The 24,830-nt window shown below is 40.3% G+C and overlaps 2 protein-coding genes across 3 annotated transcripts; both read right to left on the reverse strand.

The window, feature by feature from the left end:
- Nucleotides 1-9,091: 9,091 nt before the first annotated feature.
- LOC131639422 (caffeoyl-CoA O-methyltransferase-like) lies at nt 9,092-11,584 on the reverse strand. Of its 2 annotated transcripts, XM_058909923.1 has the most exons (5): nt 11,370-11,572; nt 11,190-11,269; nt 10,936-11,080; nt 9,771-9,902; nt 9,092-9,643 (listed from the first exon to the last, which is right to left on the reverse strand). In XM_058909923.1, exons 1-5 carry the CDS (start codon nt 11,445-11,447, stop codon nt 9,350-9,352), a joined length of 729 nt encoding a protein of 242 aa, XP_058765906.1. In that variant the 5' UTR covers nt 11,448-11,572; the 3' UTR covers nt 9,092-9,349. The 2 variants fall into 2 exon arrangements, with proteins under 2 accessions (XP_058765906.1, XP_058765910.1); XM_058909927.1 differs by lacking the exon at nt 9,771-9,902 and having other exon boundaries at nt 11,370-11,584.
- Nucleotides 11,585-20,712: 9,128 nt separating this feature from the next.
- LOC131639437 (uncharacterized) lies at nt 20,713-23,101 on the reverse strand. The gene is made up of 2 exons (XM_058909935.1): nt 22,995-23,101; nt 20,713-21,521 (listed from the first exon to the last, which is right to left on the reverse strand). Exons 1-2 carry the CDS (start codon nt 23,002-23,004, stop codon nt 20,713-20,715), a joined length of 819 nt encoding a protein of 272 aa, XP_058765918.1. The 5' UTR covers nt 23,005-23,101.
- Between the last annotated feature and the right edge of the window lie 1,729 nt (nt 23,102-24,830).

Raw genomic sequence — 24,830 nt, forward strand, 5'->3', positions numbered from 1 at the left:
ATTCCATCACAGTCCAAGAAAACCATAAGCGAATACGATCAATAAACACAAATACAAAACGTATAACGCAAGTCTGAGCCACAACATTACTGACTGAGTTATGATGTTGTAGTGAGGTGTAAGCGTGGAATGTGGATCTTAAACTTTAAGGACAGTAACCGTGAGTTTGGAGTGAATGGATGTCGTTGTTGTTAAGCTAAGACATTGCAGAGACAACCACTAATATCCTCTCTGAATCATCATTATGAACTAAGTCTGCAACATTCTTTATTCTTTGTGAGCTTCCCATACAAGTTCCACCAAATTTGTGAACAAACCGGCAAGATTATCGAAGCTGTTTTTTCTCCATCTTTCGATTAAGTTGAGGTGGCACAAGAGAACTAAAGGATGGCATTGAGACATGGGATCTTGTTGTTCGGGTGTTTCCGAGAAATGTTGGAAGGAAATGGTTGAGGGATATATTTGGATCGGTGGTACAAGGAAGGTGGTGTTCGATTTTTTTGTGAGTTGTTATGAAGGTGGCTGGCGAGGGAGTTTGAAGTGAGATGGAGATATTTTGAGTTGTTGTTTGAGGTAGAGAATGATGGTGATGTATGGAGAAGTCGGAGAGAGTATGTGGAAGAGGATGGTTTAACATGGTAGTGAGAAACGTTTGTGGATGGTGGTGTAGGTGGGTTTACTATAAGAAAAAGCTTGATTAGCTAGAGGATTTTGTGAGGTGATTAGCCCCTCACTAAATTTTTCCATTGCTTGGGGATAACCCCCTCGCAAAGCACAAATCAAAAAAAAATTTAAAAAAAAAACTAGTGATGGGATATCCCTCGCAAATTAAAAAGAGGGAAATTTTGAATTTTGAATTTATATCAAATGTGTATTTTGCGAGGGATACACGTCACTAAAAAAGACCTTTGAAATGGTGAGAGAATACCCCTAGCAAACTGCCAGCCCATGTTAGTTGTGTCAGGCCCATGTCCCATCGCGTGTGCAGGCGTGCAAAAAATGTTGCTCTGAAAAAGTAATATTGCATTTTGCGAGGGGCTGCCCCAAGTAAAATGGTGAGAGGAGCCCCCTCACAAATTGTTCTATTAATATATAACGCACAAAATTTTTTCAAGTTCATTTCATCTTCTTGTTTCTTTTCTTCTTCTCTTCTTCTCCTATTTCTTCTTGTTTCCTTCTCTCAAGTAAATGGTGTGTTCATCTAAGGTACATTTTTTCTCTTTTTTAAAATTTATACTCATATTTGTTGAATTGAGTGTTGTATAATATTCAATTTGTATTTGTATAATTTTTTTGGTTTAAATTTTTTATTGATATTGTTTTTGTAAAATATATTGTGTTTGTATTTTATTATTTTGGGGTATTATTGGATGCTGTATAATATATTTAAAAATTTATTAGTATTAAAAATATAGAAAACAATTGTTTTTAAATAATAAAAACTATTATTCAAAACAGTATTATGTTTAAAAAATAATATTATAAAATAATATAAAAATAGTAGTATATATCACTTTAAAAATAGTTTAAATATATTCTATTATTTTTCAATACGAAATTTTCTATATTATAATATATATATATATATACATATATATATATATATATATATATGTTGTTATATAATTTTAATTTTAATTTTTTAATATGACAATCTAAAATTTGTTAGGGCTTAACCCTCATAAATTCCAAAAAACAGAAATTTTCTAGGGGCTTAACCCCTAGCTAAATGATGACATAGACTTTGCACCTACCCTCTACGCCCACTGCAACTACGCTTGTGGGCTATAAATCTGCAAAATTTAGAATTTTATTTTGCGAGGGGATTAGCCCCAAGCAAATTTAGTGAGGTGGAACGCCCCACGCAAATAATTTGTGACGCCCTTCTTAGCTAGGGGTGTTGTTCCCTCGCTAATTTATGTTTTGTGAGGTTTTTTTACAGTTGTGAGGGGTTTAAAACCTGGCTAAACATCTTTTTTCTTGTAGTGGTTGCTCAATGTCGGAAGTTTGGTCGGGATAGATGTTGGAGATGGTAGATCGGAGTGGAGTTTGGTTTGGTGATATTGAAACAAGACAGTTGAGTGTGAGGTTGATAAAGCCAATTTTGGTGATATGAGGGGAGATATGGTTGTTTGATGAGCGGAGGGAGGAAGATCCGGTTTGGTTTCGTTCACGCAAGTAAGAAAAAGGGAGCATACACGTGAAAAAGGTGTGGTTACAGTAGAGAGTATGCAGGGAGATGGTTGGGTGGAGAACGAAGCAGGGAGGAAGATGGTATACATACATTGCAGCTTTTCACTCTTTTTTTGTTCTGAACGTGACTAACACTACTAGAAAATTCGCTTTCAGTGACCGATTAAGTGATCAAAAAATTTTGGTCACTGTAGTGACCGAATTAGCCACTAAAATTTGATATTTATGAGCCAATTTTAAGATGTCACTAAATCGGTCACTAAAATAAATCAGCCACCGATTTAGAGACCTAAATTTTGTGACCTAAATTTTGTGACCAAAATTTTGGTCACTTTAGTGACCGAATTAGCCACCAAAGTTTAATATTTATGAGCGTATTTTAAGAAGTCACTAAATCGGTCACGAAATAATATTTTTATATACAATTTTATTCATATATAAAAATTAGAGACTAAAATTTTGGTCACTAATATTTTTTGTCTTCTTTTTTATTTTTAATCTTCTTTATTATGTTACAATTTTCTTTTATTTTTTTAAAGCTTTTAATTTTCTTTCAATTTTTAATTTTTACTAAAATTTTCATATTTTTTTTATTGTTTTAACGTATTATATATTTATATAAAATTATATGTATATACATTTAAATATAAATACTACAATATATGTTAAGTGGTGTAGTGGCAAGTTCTTATTAACATACGCCGAGGTCACAAATTCGGTCACTAAATTTGTTGCAAAAGCTTAGCAACTAGCACTTTTTCAATCGAAAAGTAATGGTCGCCAAACCGGTCTCTAAATGTTTTAGTGATCGATTTTTAAGCTTTTAAGGTCTCTAATTCGGTCAATAAAAGTGAATTTTCTAGTAGTGTAATGAGGGAGAGAAGATCTCAGTTTTCTCTTTTAATTTTCTACCTTATTTTAGAACTTTTAAAAGTTTTGAGAATGAGACCGAAGAGTGTCGTCCCCACTCTCTTTTGCTATTGGCATTTATACTCTCTCAATTTCCTCAATTCTATGAAATACTCAAATGATTATGGTTTTCTTAATTAACGTAAAACCAATTTTTCCCTTGGGTTCTATTAGCTAGGTGACCAATGGAATCTTAAATTTAAGTAAATGATCTAAAAAAACAATTTAATTTTATTAAATCAAACTAATGATTTTATTTTGTTTTTAATTATTTCTTACATTATTGGAATTAGAGACAAACTGAATAAAAGACACTAAAAAAATTGTAGGTCGTAAAACAGACAGATGCAAGCCCAAACTTAAAAAAATTGTTTGCAGATTTTAGACACGACCGAAAAATGAATCAACTGGTCTGTCTATAAAACTTCAATTTTATTTTAAGCACAACAACACCGGTTGCTTGAAATTTTTAAAAATTCTTGACAAATTTGGGATATGACAAGTATGAAATGAGATGTTAATTGTTGTTCGAATATGAGTCGTGATTGTTATTATTGTGCTTCATGTATTCATGTATATCAGAGAGGAACCAATGACAATCTCATGTTCATCGAGGAACATGGTTCATAGAGGAACCGAAAACATGCATAATTTAGTAACATAACTCTGACATCCAAAAACTTTGTACCATATGCATCTTGGAGGAGGAGTATATTGCATTATACATTTGCATTGTGATTGTTTTTGTTGTTGTAAATTATTGTGTGATAATGATAATTGATGTTATTGTTATTTGAAAACTATCCTTGTTGTTTTATACACCAATAACATATGTGAAATTATTTTCACCCCCTGGAGTATAGATAATCAGGCAGAGGAGTGAACTATTGTTGATATGAAGGATGACCTTGAAAACTCTTCATTTATTTGCCGCTTTTTCCGTGTTTACTTAGTTTTTGATGGTGCTCTAATCTATAACACTAGGATTAAGACGTTATATTATTTGTTATGATGTTGTTGTTTTTGATTATTTATTTAATCAAAAATTTATTTCAACGAGACAATTTTAAAGTATGTTAGAAATTAAGTTCTGGTGTTGTTTTATATTTTATTTTGAAAAGGTGTGTTTGTTGAGCATGTGTAGCACTTGTTTTGGAGAAATAATTATTTATCTTTTATAAAAATATTTTCGGGATTTTAGGGGTGTTATACACACAATACTGGCACTACCCAGCAAACCTCTCTACAGGGAAGAATCAGATAGCAAAAAAGGTGTTGTGTGAGTTTTCACATTTTTAGTTAATGGAGAATGAATGGATGCCAACATGAACCGATTTACATACCAACAACTCCCTGCGATAAATTACAGGAAGCATAAAAGTTATTTCAAACCAAACAAACCTAAATTGCAGCATGACACTCACGCATCACATGCACACACTACACAAAATATGATTTTTAGCAGCACAACTACGAGAGCGCTTTTAAGAAAAAGCGCTGCTATAGGTTTCGCTAAACACAAAACAAAAAATCAAGAGAAAAAAAACGCTGCTAAAGGGGACTCTACGAGAGCGCTTTTCAAAAGCGCTGCTATAGGGGAATATATGAAAGCGCTTTTAGAAAAGCGCTGCTAAAGGTGTCTCTACGAAAGCGTTTTAAAAAGCGCTGGTATAGAGTAAGGCTACGAAAGCGCTTTTTTCCTAAAAAGTGCTGGTATAGGCCTAGGCTACGAAGGCGCTTTTTAAAAGCGCTAGCATAGCATTTTTTAAAAAAAATTAAAAACAAAATTATACTAAACATTAAAAACAAAAATTAAGAGAACATTCATTCATCACTCATCAGCATCTCTCGCCGTCATTCATCATTTTCACTATTGAAACCTAGAAGCTCACCGCGCCACCGTCTCTCACTGTTTCAGCATCTCTCACCGTCATTCATCGTTTTCACTATTGAAACCTAAAAGCTCGCCGCGCCACCGTCTCTCGCCGTCATTCATCTTCTCAAACTCTCGTCCTTTTCAACCGTCTCCCTCGCTCGCGATTTCTACATCTCTTCTCCGATTCGCCTTTTCCTTCAGTCACAATTCACCTTCGTCTCCATTTTTTCTTTGGATTCATTCATTTATTTATTCATTTGTTGCAGATTATTGAAGTTGGTGTTGTTTCTTTTGGTTGTGGACATATGGTGTTGAGAAGATTCGAAGGTTTGATGAAGCTTCAGAGAGAAATATTTATCGATTTCTTCTGGTGAGATTCTTCTGATTTTTTGGCTTTTTCTGTGTTTCTGGCTTTGTGTGGCTTGCGAAATATTTTCTTCTTCTTCTTATCTTTGATTCTGAAGGGTATTCAAATGAGGAAAATGATGAATTAGATTTAGGGTTTTTGCTTCTGGCTGCGTAAACAGTGTCTGATCCCTTGAAATTTGTGCATTTGATGCTTATATATTGTGATAAGCTTAGGTTTTCTGTGTTGGGTTGTATCCTCTTGTTAACAAGCCTGATTGAATCCACTTTGGGCTTTAACAATTGATATTATGATATGTTTGTTTTGTGATGAGCTCAATGTTTAGCTGTGACTATTGTTCTGTATTCTTTCTTCTGTGATTTTTGGATTAGTGTTCTCGTGGGGCAACTATTGACATCCCTCTTGATAGCTCAAAGGTAGCCTGGGTGTGAAAATGTTGAACTATAATAATATCGAATCTATCTGTCTCAATGCTGTTATCGCCCCAAGATTTAATATGTTCTTATTTTTAGGATGTCAAAGCAAATGAGAAGGAACTTCAAGCTAAAGAGGCTGAACTGAAAAGAAGGGAACAGGTGATATATCCTGATATATTACTTGATTTTTGTTGTTGTTGATATAGATGATATATTTTTGGAACACAAGTAGCACACTTGCAAGTTAGCAACTTGGTTAGTTAGTCATATAATTCAATATAGTTTCTACTAGTTTATATATAGGTGCTGCTGATAAATTACTGCTGTTGATTAATATTAAGGACGTAACTGGTAGCAAGTGGAGTTTATGTTAATCCTTGATGTGTGGCCACTGGCCACTTGTTCTTATATTAAATGTATTGGCATTTGTATATTGATAGACCTTCTATTGAGTATTGAGTGTTCTGTACACAAAATATCTCTACTTCTACCCTTCATAGGAAAGTTTATTTGGCCATAGGAATATACTATCATTAGTAGTGCCAGGAAATTGATGTATCTCATGATATGGTGTAGGAACTAAAAAGAAGAGAGGACGCCATATCACGAGGTATTTTAGTTCATCTATTCACAAAGAAACTACCAAAAACAATTTATTTATTTTGGTGTTTTACAATTCCTTTTTTTTTTTTGCAGCTGGTATTGTAATAGAGGAAAAAAATTGGCCACCTTTTTTTTCCATCATTCATCATGACATTGGAAATGAAATACCAATACACCTTCAGACGATGCAGTATGTTGCATTTACAACATGGTTAGGTATGTTGAACTCCAGAACTGCTGTCTAAAATGTTTCAGGTCATAACTATCTACTTTCTTGAGTAGTTGAATAATTGGCAGGCCTTTTACAGGTAGGAGAAGATTGAAAGATTTATTGATTCAGAAGGATAATCGTGTATGTGTTGATTGTAATTACCGCAAGCGGCAGATTCAGCTCAAGCTTGTTATTCCTGAAGACAAGCTAATTGATCAGGGTTATACTGAGTCTGAGATTACCGAGAAACTTGAGGAGGCTCGGATTAATTTGGAGGCTGCAGCTGACAACAACGATGGATCCTCCAATTTGGATAAGTAAGTGTTTAGGATTTTGATGTTTCTGTTAGACTAATGATGTGATCTTTACACTGTTTGTTGAATTGTCTCTGTTCTCTGTGAACGGTTGGTTGCGACGATATTGTTTTTGTCTCTTGGTTTGAAATAATCTTGTGGTTAGTATTTATGTTTTGGATAGTTTATGAATTATTTTGCATAAATGAGTTACAACTAAATGGACAACACTCTGTTGATAAAATCTGTTGATAAATTTATATTGGTTTCAATTTGTATTTGTGTTGGTTTCAATTTGTATTTTCAAGAATGGTCGTAGTGGGCAACTTGGAACTTGGTTCAATTTAAACAGATTCAGGATAATGTTAAGTGCCCATTTGCTGAAGCTTTTAAATGTGATTTATAGGCTGTTTAAAATCATGATTTATTTTGTAGGGATTTGTGTAAAGCTTATGTTTTTCTTTTTGTTTGGTCACTACCCATTTTTTGTAAGAATAAACTTAAAATAGTTTTCCAAAATCATGTAATCGTTTTTTTTTTCCAGATTCCAATTTATTCTTGGTACTTGTACATAGAAACAATTATAGAATGCCTTTTTATTCATGATTTTTTTTTGAAATATTTAGATTCCTTGTACACAGAATAATTTTAGAAGCGCCTTTCACATAGGCTTACACTCATCCTTATTTTTGTGAATTGTGTTTGCAAAGTTAATATCTAGGTATCACTTAAATAAACTTTTTTTGTGAAATTTCAGGGTTTCAAAATAATTTGGATTGAATAGTTACTCAAAATAATTTGGATTGAATATATTATGTTTTGAGGTTTAGTATAGGTTTTGTTCAATTCTATTTCTTCATTCTTTTGGCTCGTTTCTAGGGTTTGTTTTTTTGTTTTTTTGTTTTTTATATACTTCAATTGTTTCTGATTAGTAATTATGGAGTCAATGAAAATTATATTAATAATATGAGGACATTGTTGCTTTGATTGATGAGCATGTAGTAATGGAAGCCGGACGCTTAGTTTTGTTGGTGGAAACGGTAGTAGCAAAAGCAATGGAGTGACGGGTAGGATTGGTTCGATTGGTACCTCGGGTTCAAGTAGTTCTGTGGCTAATCCAAATTTTGATGGGAAAGGGTCTTACTTGGTCTTCAATGTCGGGGATGCAATTTTGATAAATGATTTGAATTTTCAAGACAAGGTAGAGTTGTTGGGTCTTGATGCGTTTTTAAGTGTTTTGGGTTAGGTTCATTAGAAGTTGATTTGTGCATTGTTGGAAAGTCAATTATGGCCATCGAGGAGCCACGTTCGGCCGGAGAGAACTAGTTTTCTTAGGGAGAAAATCACTATATATATATATATATATATATATATATATATATATATATATATATATATATATATATATATATATATATATATATATATTGTATTTTGTGTTTTGAGAATTTGATTGTAAACTTAGCTTCTAGAGCACTTATAAAATTAGTGATGTTTTATTTGTATTTTGATAATAAATATATGCAATACTTATATATTCAATTAATAAAATGTTTCATATTAATTTTTTTTTTAATTTTTATTTGTTTAATATAATAAAAGCATAAAAAAAAAACAACCTACGAAAGCGCTTCTGAAAAAGCGCTCTTATAGGGTAAGCTACGAGAGCGCTTTTCTGGAAAAAGCGCTGCTATAGGGGGGCCTACCAGAGCGCTTTTCTGGAAAAAGGGCTGCTATAGGGGGGTCTACCAGAGCGCTTTCAAAAGCGCTCTCGTAGCCTACGGCAGCGCTGGCTTTGGCAGCGCTTTTAAGCGCTCTTAAAGCCCAAAAAAAGCGCTTTTAAAGCCCTTCCGCGTTGTAGTGACACTCCAGCGAATTTACATTAAGGCGCAAAACCAAATTACAAAAAAGTGTAAACATAAAATGGCGAGCATTGAACTCAAATTTTGAAGACGGAAAAAATTAAAAAGTTGGTAATTTTGTGTATTTTGTTGCTTAATGAAGTAGTAAAAAAGATTAATAGATTATAAGTAAAATAAAAGATTAATAAGATATATTTATATGGTTAATCATACAATAAAATTGATTGATTCCACAATTTTATATTTGTCTTACAAAATAAATATTTATACATTTTAAATATATACTTTTTTATTATAAAAAAAAACATTCTTCATCATATTTGTGAATATGTGAAGTGTGAACAATGCAATACAATGTAAGTGTTAAATATTGTGTCAAAATAACATTATCGATATTCATATGACTAAATGTAAATTACAATGAGTAAAATCATTCTTAAAAATTACTAAAAAAATAAAATACAAAGAAAATGAACATTGACATTCATATTCAATATTATTCATAACATCATAGATAATAAAAGATATTTCTTATAAATTTTTAGCAAACTCCATACTCCATAACCTTATTATTAAAAATTCAAATTCCCCACACAAAGAAATGAGCACATAGGAGAGATCACTTGATGCGGCGGCATAGGGTGATCCCATCTCCTATAGAAACCAGACAAACCTCAAATCTTGAATCTTGAGCTATATACTTGTTAAACTCAATCACATATTCACGTAAGTTCCGAATGGTTTCATAAATAATAGTATCAGGAGGAGCCACCACTGATCCACACCATAAGGTATTATCGTATCCGATCAATCCCCCAACTTTAACAAGCTCAATTACTCTCTTGTGATAGTTTAAATAGTTATTCTTATCAGCATCCACAAAAATAAAATCAAATGCTCCCTTGTTATTTTCCTGCAAACATACATCTTGAAGAAATTAATTCTAAATCTATAATATATACATGGATGAAATAAATTAAGTTGGAAACCTATCGAAGAGATTAATAAAATAAAGTTGGCAGGAAAGGATGCAAGCATACATCTTGAAGAATTTCATCTAAAAGATCAACAGCAGGTCCTTCTCTAAATTCAATCTTGTGATCCACTCCAGCTTTTTTAATCATGGGCAATCCTAATTCAAAGTATTCACGACTAATGTCTAAAGCCAATATCTGATAAAATAAATAACAACAAGATACACATTAATTTATGACTAAGAAGAAGATACTTATTGTATTTCCTAGTGAAATAAACAACAATGAATTACACAAAGGCGTTTGTTTCAAAGATTCATAAATGACTTCTAAGAATAAATTATCTAGAAATAAAAATATGGGTCATGCCAACGAGTATCTCAGAAACACAATTTAAGGATTTTAAATATAACAATTATTTTTTAAACTTGCAATACAATGAATACAAATATTTTCAAGAAAACATATTATTTTAATTTTCATTACATTAAATACAAGTATTTCATAACTAAACATATCTTTGGCGTCTAGTTTGGATATTTGGATGCTGGATAATCGGGTCAAGAGATTGAAGAAGGGAATTTCGAGTAGGATTTAGTTGGCAGTTCTGTGGTGTATTTGGGGCAACAAAAACGACATTATTTTTAATGATATCAAACCTTACGTCTCAGATTTAGGGTGGGACATTAAATTTAAGGTGTGCAAGTGGACTAGTGTCGGTAAGATTCCTCATTCCAAGTGTAACTATTATGATTTTTGCAAAATTTATTTGCTGTAGTTTGATTAGTTTCGGTTGGTGGATAATATTTTGTCCGAATTTTTTTTTTCTTTTGTAAACGGGTTTAAAATATCCCTAGTGCTCTCTTTATATCATCTCTTGCTTATAAAAAAAAAAAAAACGCATGCATTTTTGAGATTGTAATTTATAAACATGAAACAAACACCCCAAAATATATTTTAACTAATTTTATCAAATTAAAAACATTATCTAATTAATACTCCTTCCAGTCTTTATAGTAAAAATTTATTTTTGAAATTATTAAATAACTAATATAGTGGATCTATATAGTAAATTAGATCCATTAATTATCCAATATATTTTAAAAACAGATTTTAGTCATTTATTTTTTTAGAAGCTTAAGTATCTCTTTTTTTTGTGCTCCCTGCTATGCTTCTTAGTTGTTTGTGAACCCTTCAATAATTGCACGGCTTAAAGATGTTATAGGCTTACCGTTCCATCAGAGGGAAGAGCAAGAGCAGTGGAGAGAAGAGAGTAGCCAGTGTACACACCAATCTCCATTGTCTTCTTTGCATTCATCAGCTTAATCAACAAGCTTAAAAACTGTCCTTCATCAGCAGGTATAAGCATAATGCCCCTATTAAATTGAATTACGAGTAGTGTAAAAGTTTGTATTATCAAAATTAGTAAAAAAAATTAATATTTTAAACGACAAATAAAACAGAATAGATATAATATAATCTTACTGAGAGTGTATTTCTGTCATCTCACGAAGCTCCTTCAAACATGGATGCTCTCTCGGAAACACATTGGTTTCAAGTATATACTGAATCAACAACACAACAGACTTATAATACATAAAAATATTCTGAATAATATTGAAAATTATAGTAAAATAAAAAAGAAAGAAAGTGAAGAGTGAATACATTATAAAGTGCATCACTGTTAAGGAGACCCTTGTAAAGGGCAGGTTTGTTTTCGATGACCTGGTTTTCCTCACCCATCTCTTCTCTTCTTTTCTTGATTACTCTTTTTGTGGATTATGAAAAGCTAGTTCTCTCTCTTTGAAGAATAAAAGCTATAAAATCTGTTCTATTTATAGACAAGCTGATTGATTGCGGGGCTATGAAAGTTGGATGCTGAAATTTGTATTGAAAAAGTAACACTAACTCTATACTATAAATAAATATAAACTAAATAAAATAATATTAACATAAAAAAATTGGGAAGGTAGAGTTTCGGTTGTTATCACTTGTAAATATCTTTTTTGTTTTTTGGTTATAGATTTTTAATCCGTGTAGTCATATTTTGTCCTTCTTATAAATATTATGTCTGTTGACCAATTAATATAACAAAATTAAAAAGGAGAATCCAATTGAAAGTTTGAGAGACATAAGATTTAAATATGGCGTGGTGTAGAATAACCTAAAAAGCTTAAATAATTTTTTAAAATTTTTTACATGTTATAATATTATTAAAATTAAAAATAAATTAGTCAAAAGTATTTTCTTAATATTCACGAAATTACTATTTCAAATAAAGTAGAAGAGTATTTTTCTTTTCCACTCGTTTTCCATTTCAAACCCCAATCATTCCCTCTGCTTCCAAGTAGACCTCAATTATTATTTTCTCTATTACTGGCTCCACATCTTTATTGCAAATGTCAGGTTACTTGGTGAGGAAGTGGTAGCTGCAAATTGTGGTCTAGAACAGCCGAATATCTTGTCATTTTATATATAATAAACGTGGCCTCATAAGATACCTTTGATTATGGACGGATAAATTTGAACCGTTCGATTGAAGTTAAATGACTCATTGTTATGTGAGTTTCTTTTCCTATTTTCACATACATGCATGAATGTTTATGTTTCTATATATTGAATTTCTTCAGAAGAAGAGAAGCAACAAAACACACCACAAAAGCAACAATCATCGCAATTCTCAAACATTTGAACTGCGTCCTGCAGCTGTATTTAAAGTGAAAGATTTGGAAAAGATAAAACAACCACGACCGAGTTATTTGCATGTGAAATGTGTTTTCATTAAGTTTAAACATAAGTTAGTTTTTTTTTAGGTTGAGTTTCTTTTCAATAATTTAATGTCCAAAACAAAACAAAACAAAAATATATTTTATCTCAGCTAGTTTTGATTTATCCCTTCAAAATAAATAAAATTAGTAAAAGAAAAATTAAATTTTTTTCAAAAAGTAAAATTTTAATAAAATAAAAAAATCCACATATATTTTATTAAATAATTAAAAGTTAAAAAGAAAAGTCACGTGGACAGCCCACTTTAGTAAAACTGAAGATTCCATGTCAATTAGTCAATTTAAGGGATAAAGACATGCTAACATACCATTACAAGGGGGAATCAAAATAAAAATTACAAGAGAATAATCTAAATCTCGCTAACATTACAGGGTGATAACGTATATTTAATGCTAAATTTAATTTATTAATTATTTTTCAATCTATTAAGGTTCAAGTTTTAATAATAAATTTATACCCTATTGTTATTATCGAACTTTTTATTCCTTAAATTCATTAAAGTTATTTTTTTCTCAATTTTTTAATATTTACACGAGATATTTCATTTTCTAATTAACTTTTTCTTATTTATAATATTTCGATGCATTTACTATTTTATTAATTTTTAATAATAATGACATTTTAATAAATAAATATCTAATTTTTCATCATTTAAATCAATTTCTTTTAATTTGATGCATGGATAAAACGGTACATATGAGATTTGATTTTTTTTAAAAAGAGACTCAGTAACATTTTGACGAGTGAACATGGAAGCATGTTAGAGAGTGAACTTTTTATATAGCTTCCACTTACCTCATCTAGAGGGTTAGTTCTATATTTCATTGACTCTTTTTTCGGTAGAAAGCAGGATCATCCCCTTTATTTAGAATTGTTGAGCTTCTTCTAAGACGTTCATATTCTCTTACCATGTTTTGCAAGATAGAATTTTTCTAGAGAGAACCTATCTAAGAGAAGGTTGATTTTAGATCCTATTAGGATATCTTGTTTCTTGTGTGAGTTTTTTATTGAATTAGTTTCTCAGCTCTTTGTTACTTCTGAGTTATTATTGTCTGTATGGTATTGAGTATTTAAGTGATTGGATAATTGGTAGTTATTTGTAATGATTCTAAGGTTCTTTTGGACTCTTTTCTTTCTTTAGGGGACATGATTAAGTATAGGCGTGATTATAATTTGATTTAATATGTAGTCTAGTCAATTTAAAAACCAAAAAAGAATCAATATACATATTGATACATGATGAAGGTCAAAATGTCAAAAAAATTTACCACAAATGTTGTTTACATATAAGTCTTCCACAATATTTAATTGGTGTCCATTCCTTATTTTTTATATGAACACCCATTCCATGCAATTATTCTTTTCCAAAACTTATGTTGTTACTTTGGTTTCTAATATATCTGACGAGTAAAATTAATTAGGACACAGTTCGAATCCTAGCTTTTGCAGTTTATGTTTATATTTGATTTTAATTGTAAACTAAAACAACTAACCCTTCAGTTTCTTGATATTACTGAGGGATCAAATTCGATATAATTGAGAGATCAAATATTCAAATTTCACTATAAAAGCAACATATTTTACCCTAATCCTTACTTATTTGTTGTCACCCCAAACTCGCAAGCATCATTTTTTCGAATGAATTGCAAGACAGAAAAAACATTCAATCTTCTTATAGAACAAAATGTTTTTTCTACCCTTTCCTCCTTCAAGAGCTGATCGAGGAATCCTCCCGCGAGCTAGCTAATCATCGTCGGGGGAGTCGTCGGCGACAAAGGTCCGGGCATGAAACCCAGGACACCCAGCTGCTGCAGGTCCTACAACAGGTCCAGAATGTTGACCATGTTCCTCCAGAAGGGCACGTTCAGAACGGCGAACCGATCCGAACGACCAACGTGCCGGAACATGCCCAGAATGTGAATGAAACCGACCCTCGCGACGGGCAACATGCTTCCTCATTCACCCACACCTCCGAGAGGCAGAGAGCCCGTCATGGAGAAGAAGAGGAGCCGCTCAACATTCCCGAAGGCACTGACCCCATTACCGTCCGCTTGCTCAAGGAAATACAACTGACCAACAGCCTCCTCAGAATTCAGGATGACCGAATTCACGAGCTGGAAAGACAGCGGCGACGTCGCCCTTCCCCACGGAGGCGCTACAGGTCACACTCCTATTCCTCCTCGCGCTCACCGCCGAGAAGATACCGTCGGCGTTCCCCGTCCTCTTCAAGGTCTCCCCCGAGAAGACATCGCCGCCGGAGGACTCGTTCCCGTTCTCCACACAGAAAGAACAGGAAGAACCAGAAACCTGAAACCGCTGAACAAAGAAGCCCCTCCCCCGAACAGGGCCGTCGGGGTCCCTCCAAAGCAACGACGGGTAACAACCAAGAAGATCCCCGACGAAACAGGCACTACGATTCACCAGGGCCGAGCGACGAGGAGGACTTCCGCAGCCCCTTGTCCGCTAGTATACGGAGAGCCCGCCTCCCTCGGGGGATGGAAAAACCGCCAGCATTGGACCAATACGACGGAACCACTGACCCCGACGACCATATCCGGAGTATCGAAGCGGTCATGGACTATCACGTCGTCAGAGGCTCGATCAAGTGCCGCATTTTCCCGACCACCCTCAGGAAGGGAGCGATGAATTGGTACAGGAACCTCCCTTCGAACTCCATCCATTCTTGGACCGAGCTCAAAGAACTCTTCTTGAGCCACTTCACAGCCTCCCGACGGCAACCGAAATCGGAAGCCAATCTCGAGGCCGTAGTCCAAGGACCCAACGAGCCTCTCCGAGATTACCTTGAAAGATTCAACAAGGAGGCCGTCCAAGTGCAGACAAAAGACTACATGAAGAGGTACATCTTGGAACGAGGACTTCTCCCCGGCAGTGACTTCAAGAAAGCTATTAAGATCGAGAAGGTAAACTCGATGAATGACCTCCTCAGCAAAGCAAAGGTATTCATCGATTTTGAGGAAGGCGAGGCAGCCGCAATCAGAGCCCCGAGGGGCAGTGGCGCCGCTCGCAGCTCAAACCTCGAAGACTCGGGGTCGCGCCGAGGACAAGACAAAAGAAGGGACGACCGGGCCCGAGATGTCAAAGAACGGCGAGGACCAGCAGGGCGTTTCAACGACTACACTCCTTTGAACACCTCCCGGGAGAAAATCCTGTCCGACTGCCAGAACGCCGAGTTCAAGAAATCCAACATCAGGCCCCCGAAGTCAAATCCTACAAGACCGGGGACGGACAAGTCCAAATACTGCAAGTACCACAAGAGTCACGGGCATATGACCGACGAATGCGTACATCTCAAAGATGCCATAGAGACCCTGATCAAAGAGGGCCACCTGGCAAAATACACCAAGAAGGGAGAACCCTCCAGAAGAGACATCCCTCGAAACTCTGACGAGGGGAACTCACCAGACAGCAGACCGCTCCAAGTCGCGCTGTCCGTAACCCGACCGGAAGACTTCATCCCTTCAGTCGGCGTGACGACCGCCCTCAGCACCTGGGAACATTTCCCCACCGCAATGGTCATCTCCAACGGCGGCGACCCCGGCTCTCTCACCGTCAGTTCGGTCAAGAGAAAGTTCGACGAGCTACTCAGCGCCAATGCAGATCTCGGCCCTACTCTTCGGAAATTCCGAGGAAAGTCAGAGCCAATCACTTTCTATCTCGAAGAACTGCCCGGCGGAGCTCCAAATGCCACCATTCCCCTTCTCGTCCGAGCCAGAATGGCAAACTTCGATGTGCGACGGGTCCTGGTAGATGAAGGCAGTTCAGTCGACATTATGTACTCCCACCTCTTCCAAACACTTCAGCTGGACGACTCGCACCTCACTCCCTATGTGGGTTCCGACCTCCAAGGTTTTAACGGAGCCACCACCAAACCATGGGGCTACGTCGAGCTGATTGTCACCTTCGGGGAAGGGGAAGCGTCCAGACAAGTCAAAACCAGGTTTCTGGTAATCGACTGCAAAACATTGTACAACTGCATCATCGGACGCCCAACACTGGCCGAGCTAACTGCCGTGCCCTCCACAGTCCATCTGAAGATGAAGTTCTACACGAGGACAGGGAAAGTGGCCACCATCAACGCCGACATTGAAGCTGCGAGAAGGATCTTCGATGCATCCGTCAAAGGACTAGAGCTGATCGCTCCTCCGACCAGCTCCAACAAGAAACCAAGAGCCGAAGATAAGCGTCCTCGGGAAGATCAGGTTCCAACGGCCAACGTCAGCTCAGTCGACCTCGATGCAAGGTTCACACAAGAAGAACTGAAGACCGGGGAGGAAACACAATCGAATCCCGTCCGACCTGTTCCCGACGGAGACTTCGAGCTGATCCCCCTGGGAGACAACCCCAACAGAGCAGTGAAGATCGGCAAGGGTATCCCTGACCTGCCGAGGAAGCAACTCATAGCCTGCCTTCGAGCCAATGCCGACCTGTTCGCCTGGAGCGCCGCAGAGATGCCCGGACTCGACCCTGAGGTCGCCTGTCACCACCTCTCCATCAATCCAACCGCCAAGGCCGTAGTACAACGTAGGCGTCGGCAGTCTCCCGAGAAAGCGGAGGCTGCCGAGAAAGCTGTAAAAGACCTCCTAGAGGCAAATTTTATTTCCGAGGCCAAGTACTCAACTTGGCTCTCAAATGTTGTACTTGTTAAAAAATCTAATGGAAAATGGAGAATGTGTGTTGATTATACTGATGTTAACCGGGCATGTCCAAAAGACGCCTACCCTTTACCTAATATTGATAGACTGGTCGACAACTCGGCCGGCTATAAACTGTTGTCCTTCATGGACGCTTATTCTGGTTACAACCAGATTCCCATGGCGAAATGCGACAAGCAATGCACGGCTTTCATGACCGAATCGGGCAATTATTACTACAACGTAATGCCCTTCGGACTCAAAAACGCCGGGGCAACCTACCAGCGGATGATGAACAAGGTCTTCCGAGGGGAAATCGGCGACACACTCGAGGTGTATATGGACGACATGATCGTCAAATCTCGAGAAGACTCCGACCACACACTACATCTCGAGCGGGTCTTCAAGCAGGCCAGGTCCTGCAGGATGCGCTTCAATCCGGAGAAGTGTACCTTCGGAGTACGGGCAGGCAAATTCCTCGGTTTCTACTTAACAGAACGAGGAATAGAAGCCAACCCTGATAAGTGCCGAGCATTCTCAGACCTCCCTACCCCCACCAATAAAAAATCCATCCAAGTACTAAACGGAATGCTCACGGCATTGTCCCGCTTCGTCGCGAAATCCGCCCAGCATGCACTTCCATTCTTTAAGCTTCTTCGGAAAGAAGCAGCTTTCGAGTGGTCCGAGGAATGCGAACAAGCATTATCCCACCTCAAACAAGTGCTCTCCAAACCCCCGGTGCTATCCCGACCAGACAGCAACGAGGTTCTCTATCTCTACTTGGCCGTCTCTGGCGAGGCAGCCAGCGCGGCCCTGATCCGAGAAACGGAAGACGGGCAGAAGCCAGTGTACTTCACTAGCAAAGCCTTACAAGGACCCGAGGTCCGCTATCAACAGATAGAAAAAATCGCGCTGGCCCTAATAACGGCCGCCAGAAGACTGAGGTACTACTTCCTTGCCCACACTATCGTCGTCCGGACAGACCAACCGATCAAACAGCTTCTCAGCCGACCAGACATGGCCGGAAGGATGCTGAAATGGTCCCTCGAACTGTCCGAGTTCGACATACAATACGAGGGCAGGAAAGCGCTAAAAGCCCAAGCACTCGCCGATTTCGTGGCCGAGATGACGACGATCTCCAACTCCCTAACACCCACCGTGAATAAGTGGACCATCTACGTAGACGGTGCCTCAAGCCACGCGGGCAGCGGAGCTGGGATCATCTTGGAGAACGACGAGGGACTCGTCATCGAAGTATCCTTAGTCCTCTCCTTCGCCACATCGAACAACCAGGCCGAGTACGAAGCCCTCCTAGCGGGCCTACGCCTTGCAGAGGACGTAGGCGCTCGGGAAGTCATGATTTATACCGATTCACAACTGGTCGCGTCGCAAGTTAGCGGCGATTACCAGGCCAAAAACGACACACTAGCCGAGTATCTGTCGCTCGTCAAAGAAAAGATGAAAGGGTTCGCGAAGGCAGACGTCGCACACATCCCTCGGGAACACAACTCGAGGGCCGACCTCTTATCCAAGCTCGCAAGCACGAGAAAGAAGGGAGGGAACAAGTCGGTGATACAGGAAGTCTTGTCCGATCCAAGCGTAGCCAAAAACGCGCCGGCCATACAAGTGTTTGCCATCGGAGACGACCATTGCTGGATGACTCCGGTATACAAATACCTCATGAACGACGAACTCCCCGATGATCCGAAGGAAGCTTCAGCTATTAAAAGGAGAGCCTGCTCGTACACAGTCATCGAAAATAAACTCTATCGGCGCGGCTTCTCCATTCCCCTTCTCAAATGCATCGACGACTCGCAGGCAATGGAAGTACTGCAGGAGATCCACGAAGGGATTAACGGCCAGCATCTCGGCGGCCGGTCGCTGGCAAGGAAAGCCCTCAGAGCCGGCTACTATTGGCCGACCATGCAGCAGGACGCCAAAGAGCATGTTCAAAAATGCGACAAATGTCAGCGGCATGCCGACATGCACCTAGCTCCCCCCACCGAGCTCAAATCCCTCTCCTCTCCTTGGCCTTTTTCCACCTGGGGAATGGACCTCCTCGGCCCTTTCCCGGTCGGCTCGTACCAGAATAAATATCTCGTGGTCGCCGTCGATTACTTCACGAAATGGATAGAAGCCGAGGCGCTTGCCAAGATCACATCTCAAAACGTGCTCCGTTTCTACAAACGAAACATACTTGCCCGGTTCGGGGTCCCTCAGGCCATAATCACCGACAATGGCACCCAGTTCACTGACAAAAAATTCCAAGAGTTTGTGGCCAAGCTTGGCACGAAGCAACACTTCACCTCAGTCGAGCACCCTCAGACGAACGGGCAGGCCGAGGCGGCCAACCGAGTCATCCTCCGAGGATTAAAGAGAAGACTCGGCGAAGCCAAAAAAGCCTGGGTCGAGGAACTACATAGTGTACTCTGGGCGTACAGGACGACGCCTCATTCGAGCACAGGCGAAACTCCTTTCCGACTAACTTACGGCACCGAAGCCGTAATTCCCGTAGAAATCCGAGAGCCTTCTCGGCGCACCGAATTCCCCCTCGAGGAAGAACTTAACGACGAGGCCATGAGGGAAGAACTCGATATGGTAGAAGAGATTCGAGCAGGGTCAGCCCTCCGAGAAGCTAAACTAAAACAGCAAATAGCTCTTCGCCATAACGCCAAAGTTATAAAGCGCGAATTTGAAATCGGCGCCCTAGTACTTCGCAGAAACATGAAAGACTCGCGCGAAGGCAAGCTAGCCCCAAACTGGGAAGGCCCGTACCGAGTTTATGACAAAACCGAGAACGGCGCCTACTACCTCGAGAATCTTCTCGGTGAAAAACTTGCTCGACCCTGGAATGCTGAAAAACTCAGACGTTATTACAGTTAAACATAAGCTAAAACGCCCGGCCCCCAACCAAACTCAGGTAACGGACGGGCACGGAGCCACGTCGTCGGTACGGACGTGAGTGTTCCACGACAGCAACGATCGGTTCCTCTCGTCGGATAGACGGACCGACCCCTCGGCGGATTCTACACCTAGACCCCCCGTGGAAGTACCTGCATGGCAGAACCCCAGCTCGCGATGGGATCGTTCACGCCGCGAACGCTTGGCCGCAACCGCGGTCTCGCGCTCGCTAAAAGCGCATACCTGCTCTGCGCACCCGGCCCGTACTCAACACGCCCGGGCAATCAATCTAGGTCGAGCATAGCCCACAAAACCAATAATATCACAAGTATACTGGTGACTCTCCGGCATGTCCGAGCATAAGTCATCGGTCACCTAGAACAACCGCAAAATACTTTAAGTTCAGAGGAAATACCTCGTCATACAAGCACGGCAGGAATGTTATCGAAAAGAACAAACATACAGTGATAACGCCGAAAGTAAAAATAAACAGATATAAGCAAGAAGAATTGTAAGACATTAAAATTGCCGACCAACTTGGCCGGCGATGTCAAAGGTTACAATCATTACCGGGCACGCAGGCCCCAAAAATTATCCGGGCATAGCCCAACAAAAAGAATGGCACGCAGGCCGAGAAAAACGGACACGCAGGCCCGGAACTACACTTTCTACTCTTCACTCCCCGGGGACTCAGGCACCAACACGCCATCTACGATCCTCGAAGAGAGCCCGACGTTATCCTCCTTCAAACCAGGGTTCAGAAGCCTCAGCTGGTTAAGAGCACGCTCGAAACCGACGTCGGCCATGTCGGCCAGGCTTATCTTCAGGCTTTCTATCTTCTCCGCAAACTCAGCCCTGGACTTCAGAGCTGCCACATCCGGCGACTCGTCAGCCGAGGGAGCCCATTCGAGTCGAAGGTCAGCCAGCTTCTTCTTCTCAGCCGCGACCTCCGCATCTTTCTGCTTCAGGGCCGCATCGACCTTCTTCCTCAACTCCTTGCGCTCGACCTCCATGGTCTTCACCTTGTCCTCGGCCACCTTCTTAGCCGCCTCGGCCTCCTTCAGGGCCTCGGTCGAGCCCGAACCTCCACTAGCCAACACTTGGGCCATCTCCAAGACCCTCACCACGGCGGCACTGTCGCACGCCAACTGTTTCTGAAGAGACGGGGGATCCATATCACTGATCCGACGAGCTTCATCCGGTGAGGTAGCCAAGGGGAACTTCTCAAAATAGCCTCCATCCTTGTAGCAAGAAGGCAACACGAAGGCGCGCCCGGGACCCAGGTTCGACTGATCCGGACGTCCCCCCTCGGAAGCACGAGGTCTCTTGGGTAACCTCTCGTCGACATGAATCTTGTGAGGGGAACCTGCCGAGCCTGAGTTCTCTCCAGCTCCGGTACCCTGGTTCCTCTTCTTCTGATTCTTCCTCGCATCCAATGCTTGTTTCAGGATATTATCCTCCTTCTCCGGCATAGCCTCTGCAAAGAAAAAATAAACGAGTTAGCAAAATACCGGACAGAGATCACAAAGCAAGGGGAATAGACACAACCTAACAACGCCCAGGTCTCCTCGGGAGTCCGACAAGCTAGCAAAGCCTTGGTATTAATAGGCCGCTGCTCCGTGATCGGCACCCCGTCCTCGTTCAGTATGGGATCTCCATTCCTCGTCACCCAACGAGACAGGGTAAAGCTATCTACATATTTGCAGAGGACCGAGTACGACTCCCGGTCTTGATCATCCAAGTCATCGTCCTCCCAAGCGTAGTATTTCGGAGGAGACGCAAAATGACCCTTCCACCAGAAAAACGGAAACGTCGTGCAGAACTCCTTTACTTCCTGCCCATGTTCATCCCTTACTATCTCCCCCTCGGCATCCCGCTCGGCCACCATATCCGACACCGAAGAATAGGCCGTTGGACTTAGGGGGCGGACAACGAAGTATCGATCCTTAAAACCCTTCACGGAGTCAGTATACATTCCGAAGAGTTTACGCTCGGCGTTCCTGAACGAAACCCAGCTGTACCGCCCGTTTGACGCCTGCCGTTGAACACGAAAACACCTTCCGAACAACGCAGACGTCGCACCTATACCCAAATAATCACAAACAATCTCGAATGCCCGCATAAAGGCAAAGGCATTCGGATGAATTTGGGACGGTGCCAGAGATAGAAACGCCATGACTGAAACCTGAAAATCAGAGAAGGGTAACCGGAAGCCGAGCTCCCTAAACACGTAATCGTACATCGCAAATCCGTCCCCGGCAAACCGAGAACATATGCGTTCGTCTGGAGACGGGCAACCTATTTGATAATTGGGCGGATCACCTTCCCCCAGGACCTCAATTTCTGTAAACGCCCCATCCAGAGACGCGGTATACCGAGAAACAACAGACAGAGCCTCCTCGGCTATCCAATCGGGCGCAACGGTATGTTCATAACTGAATAACGGCATAGGGGAAACCCCTCCCTCGGCATTCGAACCAGGGGATCCCGTGTGAACGCCTTCGGCCGAGGGAGTGCCCTCTTCCTCAATAATTTCGACGTCGGAACTAGTTGCCGTCGAGCTGTCGGAATCACTGGTCGTCGAGTCGGTGTCCGAGCCAGTTCTTGAGGAAGCGCTCGAATCTGATTCACCTGCACGCAGAAGGGAGAAGTGAATTCGATAGTCTATCAAATCCACCCTTCCACCGCAAGACAAGCGAAAGGGTAGAGCAGGAGCAGCGGAGCCCCCGGCCAAACCCCATCGAGGAACAACGCTCGTCAGCCGAGGACTCACAGATGACACGACAATCGGAAAGCTTATCTTAACGCCAACGTACTACGGCCTGCCAACCCACGCCGACCCCGGGCATCGCTTGGATAACCCGGGGAGGATGACGATGGCGAAGACCTCGAAAGCGAAACACAAGTTCTATGAAAAATAGTAAAGCAACGACAGGCTAAACGAACTTACTTGCAGACATGATGTAGATGGCCGGGGAGAATCCTTCGCTAAGCAACGATCTTGATATGACGAACGAGCTGGGAAATTATGCCCCGAGGAACCCTTGATCGAAGCCGAGCAGATAAATAGAGAAAGGAAAATTCCCTTATGAGAGAATTCGCCCCCTTTTATAGGGAAAAAGGCTCGGAAGGCGAAGCGTCACCTCTCCTGACAGGCGCCGCCTCCTAGACCCTAGGCCATCAATGCCTATGCCACGTCAGCGCGTGGTTCCCACGCGCGACGTTTCGCCCACCACTGGACTTTCCTCCGAGCGCGTATATGTAACGAGGACCGATCCACCGAGCAACCACGAGAAATGAGGGTCCGAGCGTAGAAGCAAAGTCACAGTTTCTTAACCGGAAAACTCCGACTTGGGGGGCTCCTGTTCTGGACTGGGCCAAGGCTAGGCCCAACACCGCTTTCGGCCCAATAAGCCTCAGAGGCCCATGTATAGTTCATGGCCTTCCGACACGCCTTGCTCGGCACCAACACCGCGCTCGGCGTTCATTCTCCCCCGGACATCATCCTTGCCGAGGACCCTGCTCCGCGCAGGGCTCCTTCATATCCAATCCTCCGAATAACTCGGATCCCACGTGGCTCCTAAAAGACCGCGTCTTCCCTTGGACTTCGGAGCGGTTAACCAGGACAGAGGGCATACACGCACCTCCGATATTTCCGCTCAGGAAACCTGGCAGTCTCCTAGTTGGGCTTGGGAATCCAACCCAATAGCGAGATCATGGCCCAGCGCTGGGGGCTATATATACCCTCTTCAACTAGAGGGTCAGGTATTCAATTCTTACTCACTCTTAGCTAGTACTTGCGCTCCTTTGCTCGTCATCTTACTTTGGCATTGGAGTACCTTGCAGGTACACCCCCCTCCTCCTCCTTCCTAGAAGATCCAGTCCGAGCAGCCTACGACGATCCTTCTGATCAGGTACGATCAATGGTGTTGATGTTGTTGGTGGTGGTGTTGTTGTTGTTTGTTGTTGTATTTTTGCTCATTTGATAGATTGCAAGTGCAGAAAAATTATTCTTCCTTCAAGGAGACAATGAAGGAAGCTCCCTTCTCTTTTTGTGGTAAACCATTTATTCATTATTCCTTCAGCGAAGATATTTATTCAAAAGAGCAAAGATTTGTTGTAACTGGGCTGAATAAAGGCTATGCTTTTGTTAATTTCACTAAGCCTAATGCAGCTTGGGGATTTTTCTCACAGCATCAAATTAGAAGTGGGAATTCATTGTAATAACTTGATGTTATTTTAATATTCTTTGTAAACAATGTAACTTTATTTATTGTAACTTTATTGGAATTCATTATATGATTTGAATATCTAAAATCTATATCATGGGGAAATTAATTTACCTAATCCTTTTTTTATTGGGAGAAAAGAGTTTCCCATCATTTGATCTTTCCCAGAATGTCAAGGAATTGAAGATCCAACACATGATCTTCACGGACAATCAATTAGTTTGTTTAAATTAACAACCCCTGGGTTGCCCTGACTAACCGAGATAAAAAAGCGATAGTTTTTGTAAATAATAAAAGTGCAGAAGCCGGGGTTCGAACTCATATGCTAAAAAATTTTTACCTGGTGTTTTAAACACCGAGGTGATAAGACTCTATTTTTTATGACGACTTTAGTTATCTCGCTTCTATTACCGAGATAAAATGCATTTCGCATCTGATGTTAGACGCGTTATTTGTAGTAGTGAATATAGTAAACTTAAGTAGTTTTATGTGTTGGAGAGTTTACAAATAGACATAAAATGATTATATTATCCTCATTGTATCATTGCTTGGACTGT

Source organism: Vicia villosa, linkage group LG1 (assembly GCF_029867415.1).
Source record: "Vicia villosa cultivar HV-30 ecotype Madison, WI linkage group LG1, Vvil1.0, whole genome shotgun sequence".
Classification (NCBI taxonomy): domain Eukaryota; kingdom Viridiplantae; phylum Streptophyta; class Magnoliopsida; order Fabales; family Fabaceae; genus Vicia; species Vicia villosa.

Coding starts and splice junctions, on each gene's coding strand:
- LOC131639422 (XM_058909923.1), bottom strand. CDS start 11,447: ATGGGTGAGGAAAACCAGGTCATCGAAAACAAACCTGCCCTTTACAAG. Junction 11,270..11,369: donor ACAGTGATGCACTTTATAAT/GTATTCACTCTT, acceptor TTGTTGATTCAG/TATATACTTGAAACCAATGT. Junction 9,903..10,935: donor CTCTTCCCTCTGATGGAACG/GTAAGCCTATAA, acceptor TTATTTTATCAG/ATATTGGCTTTAGACATTAG.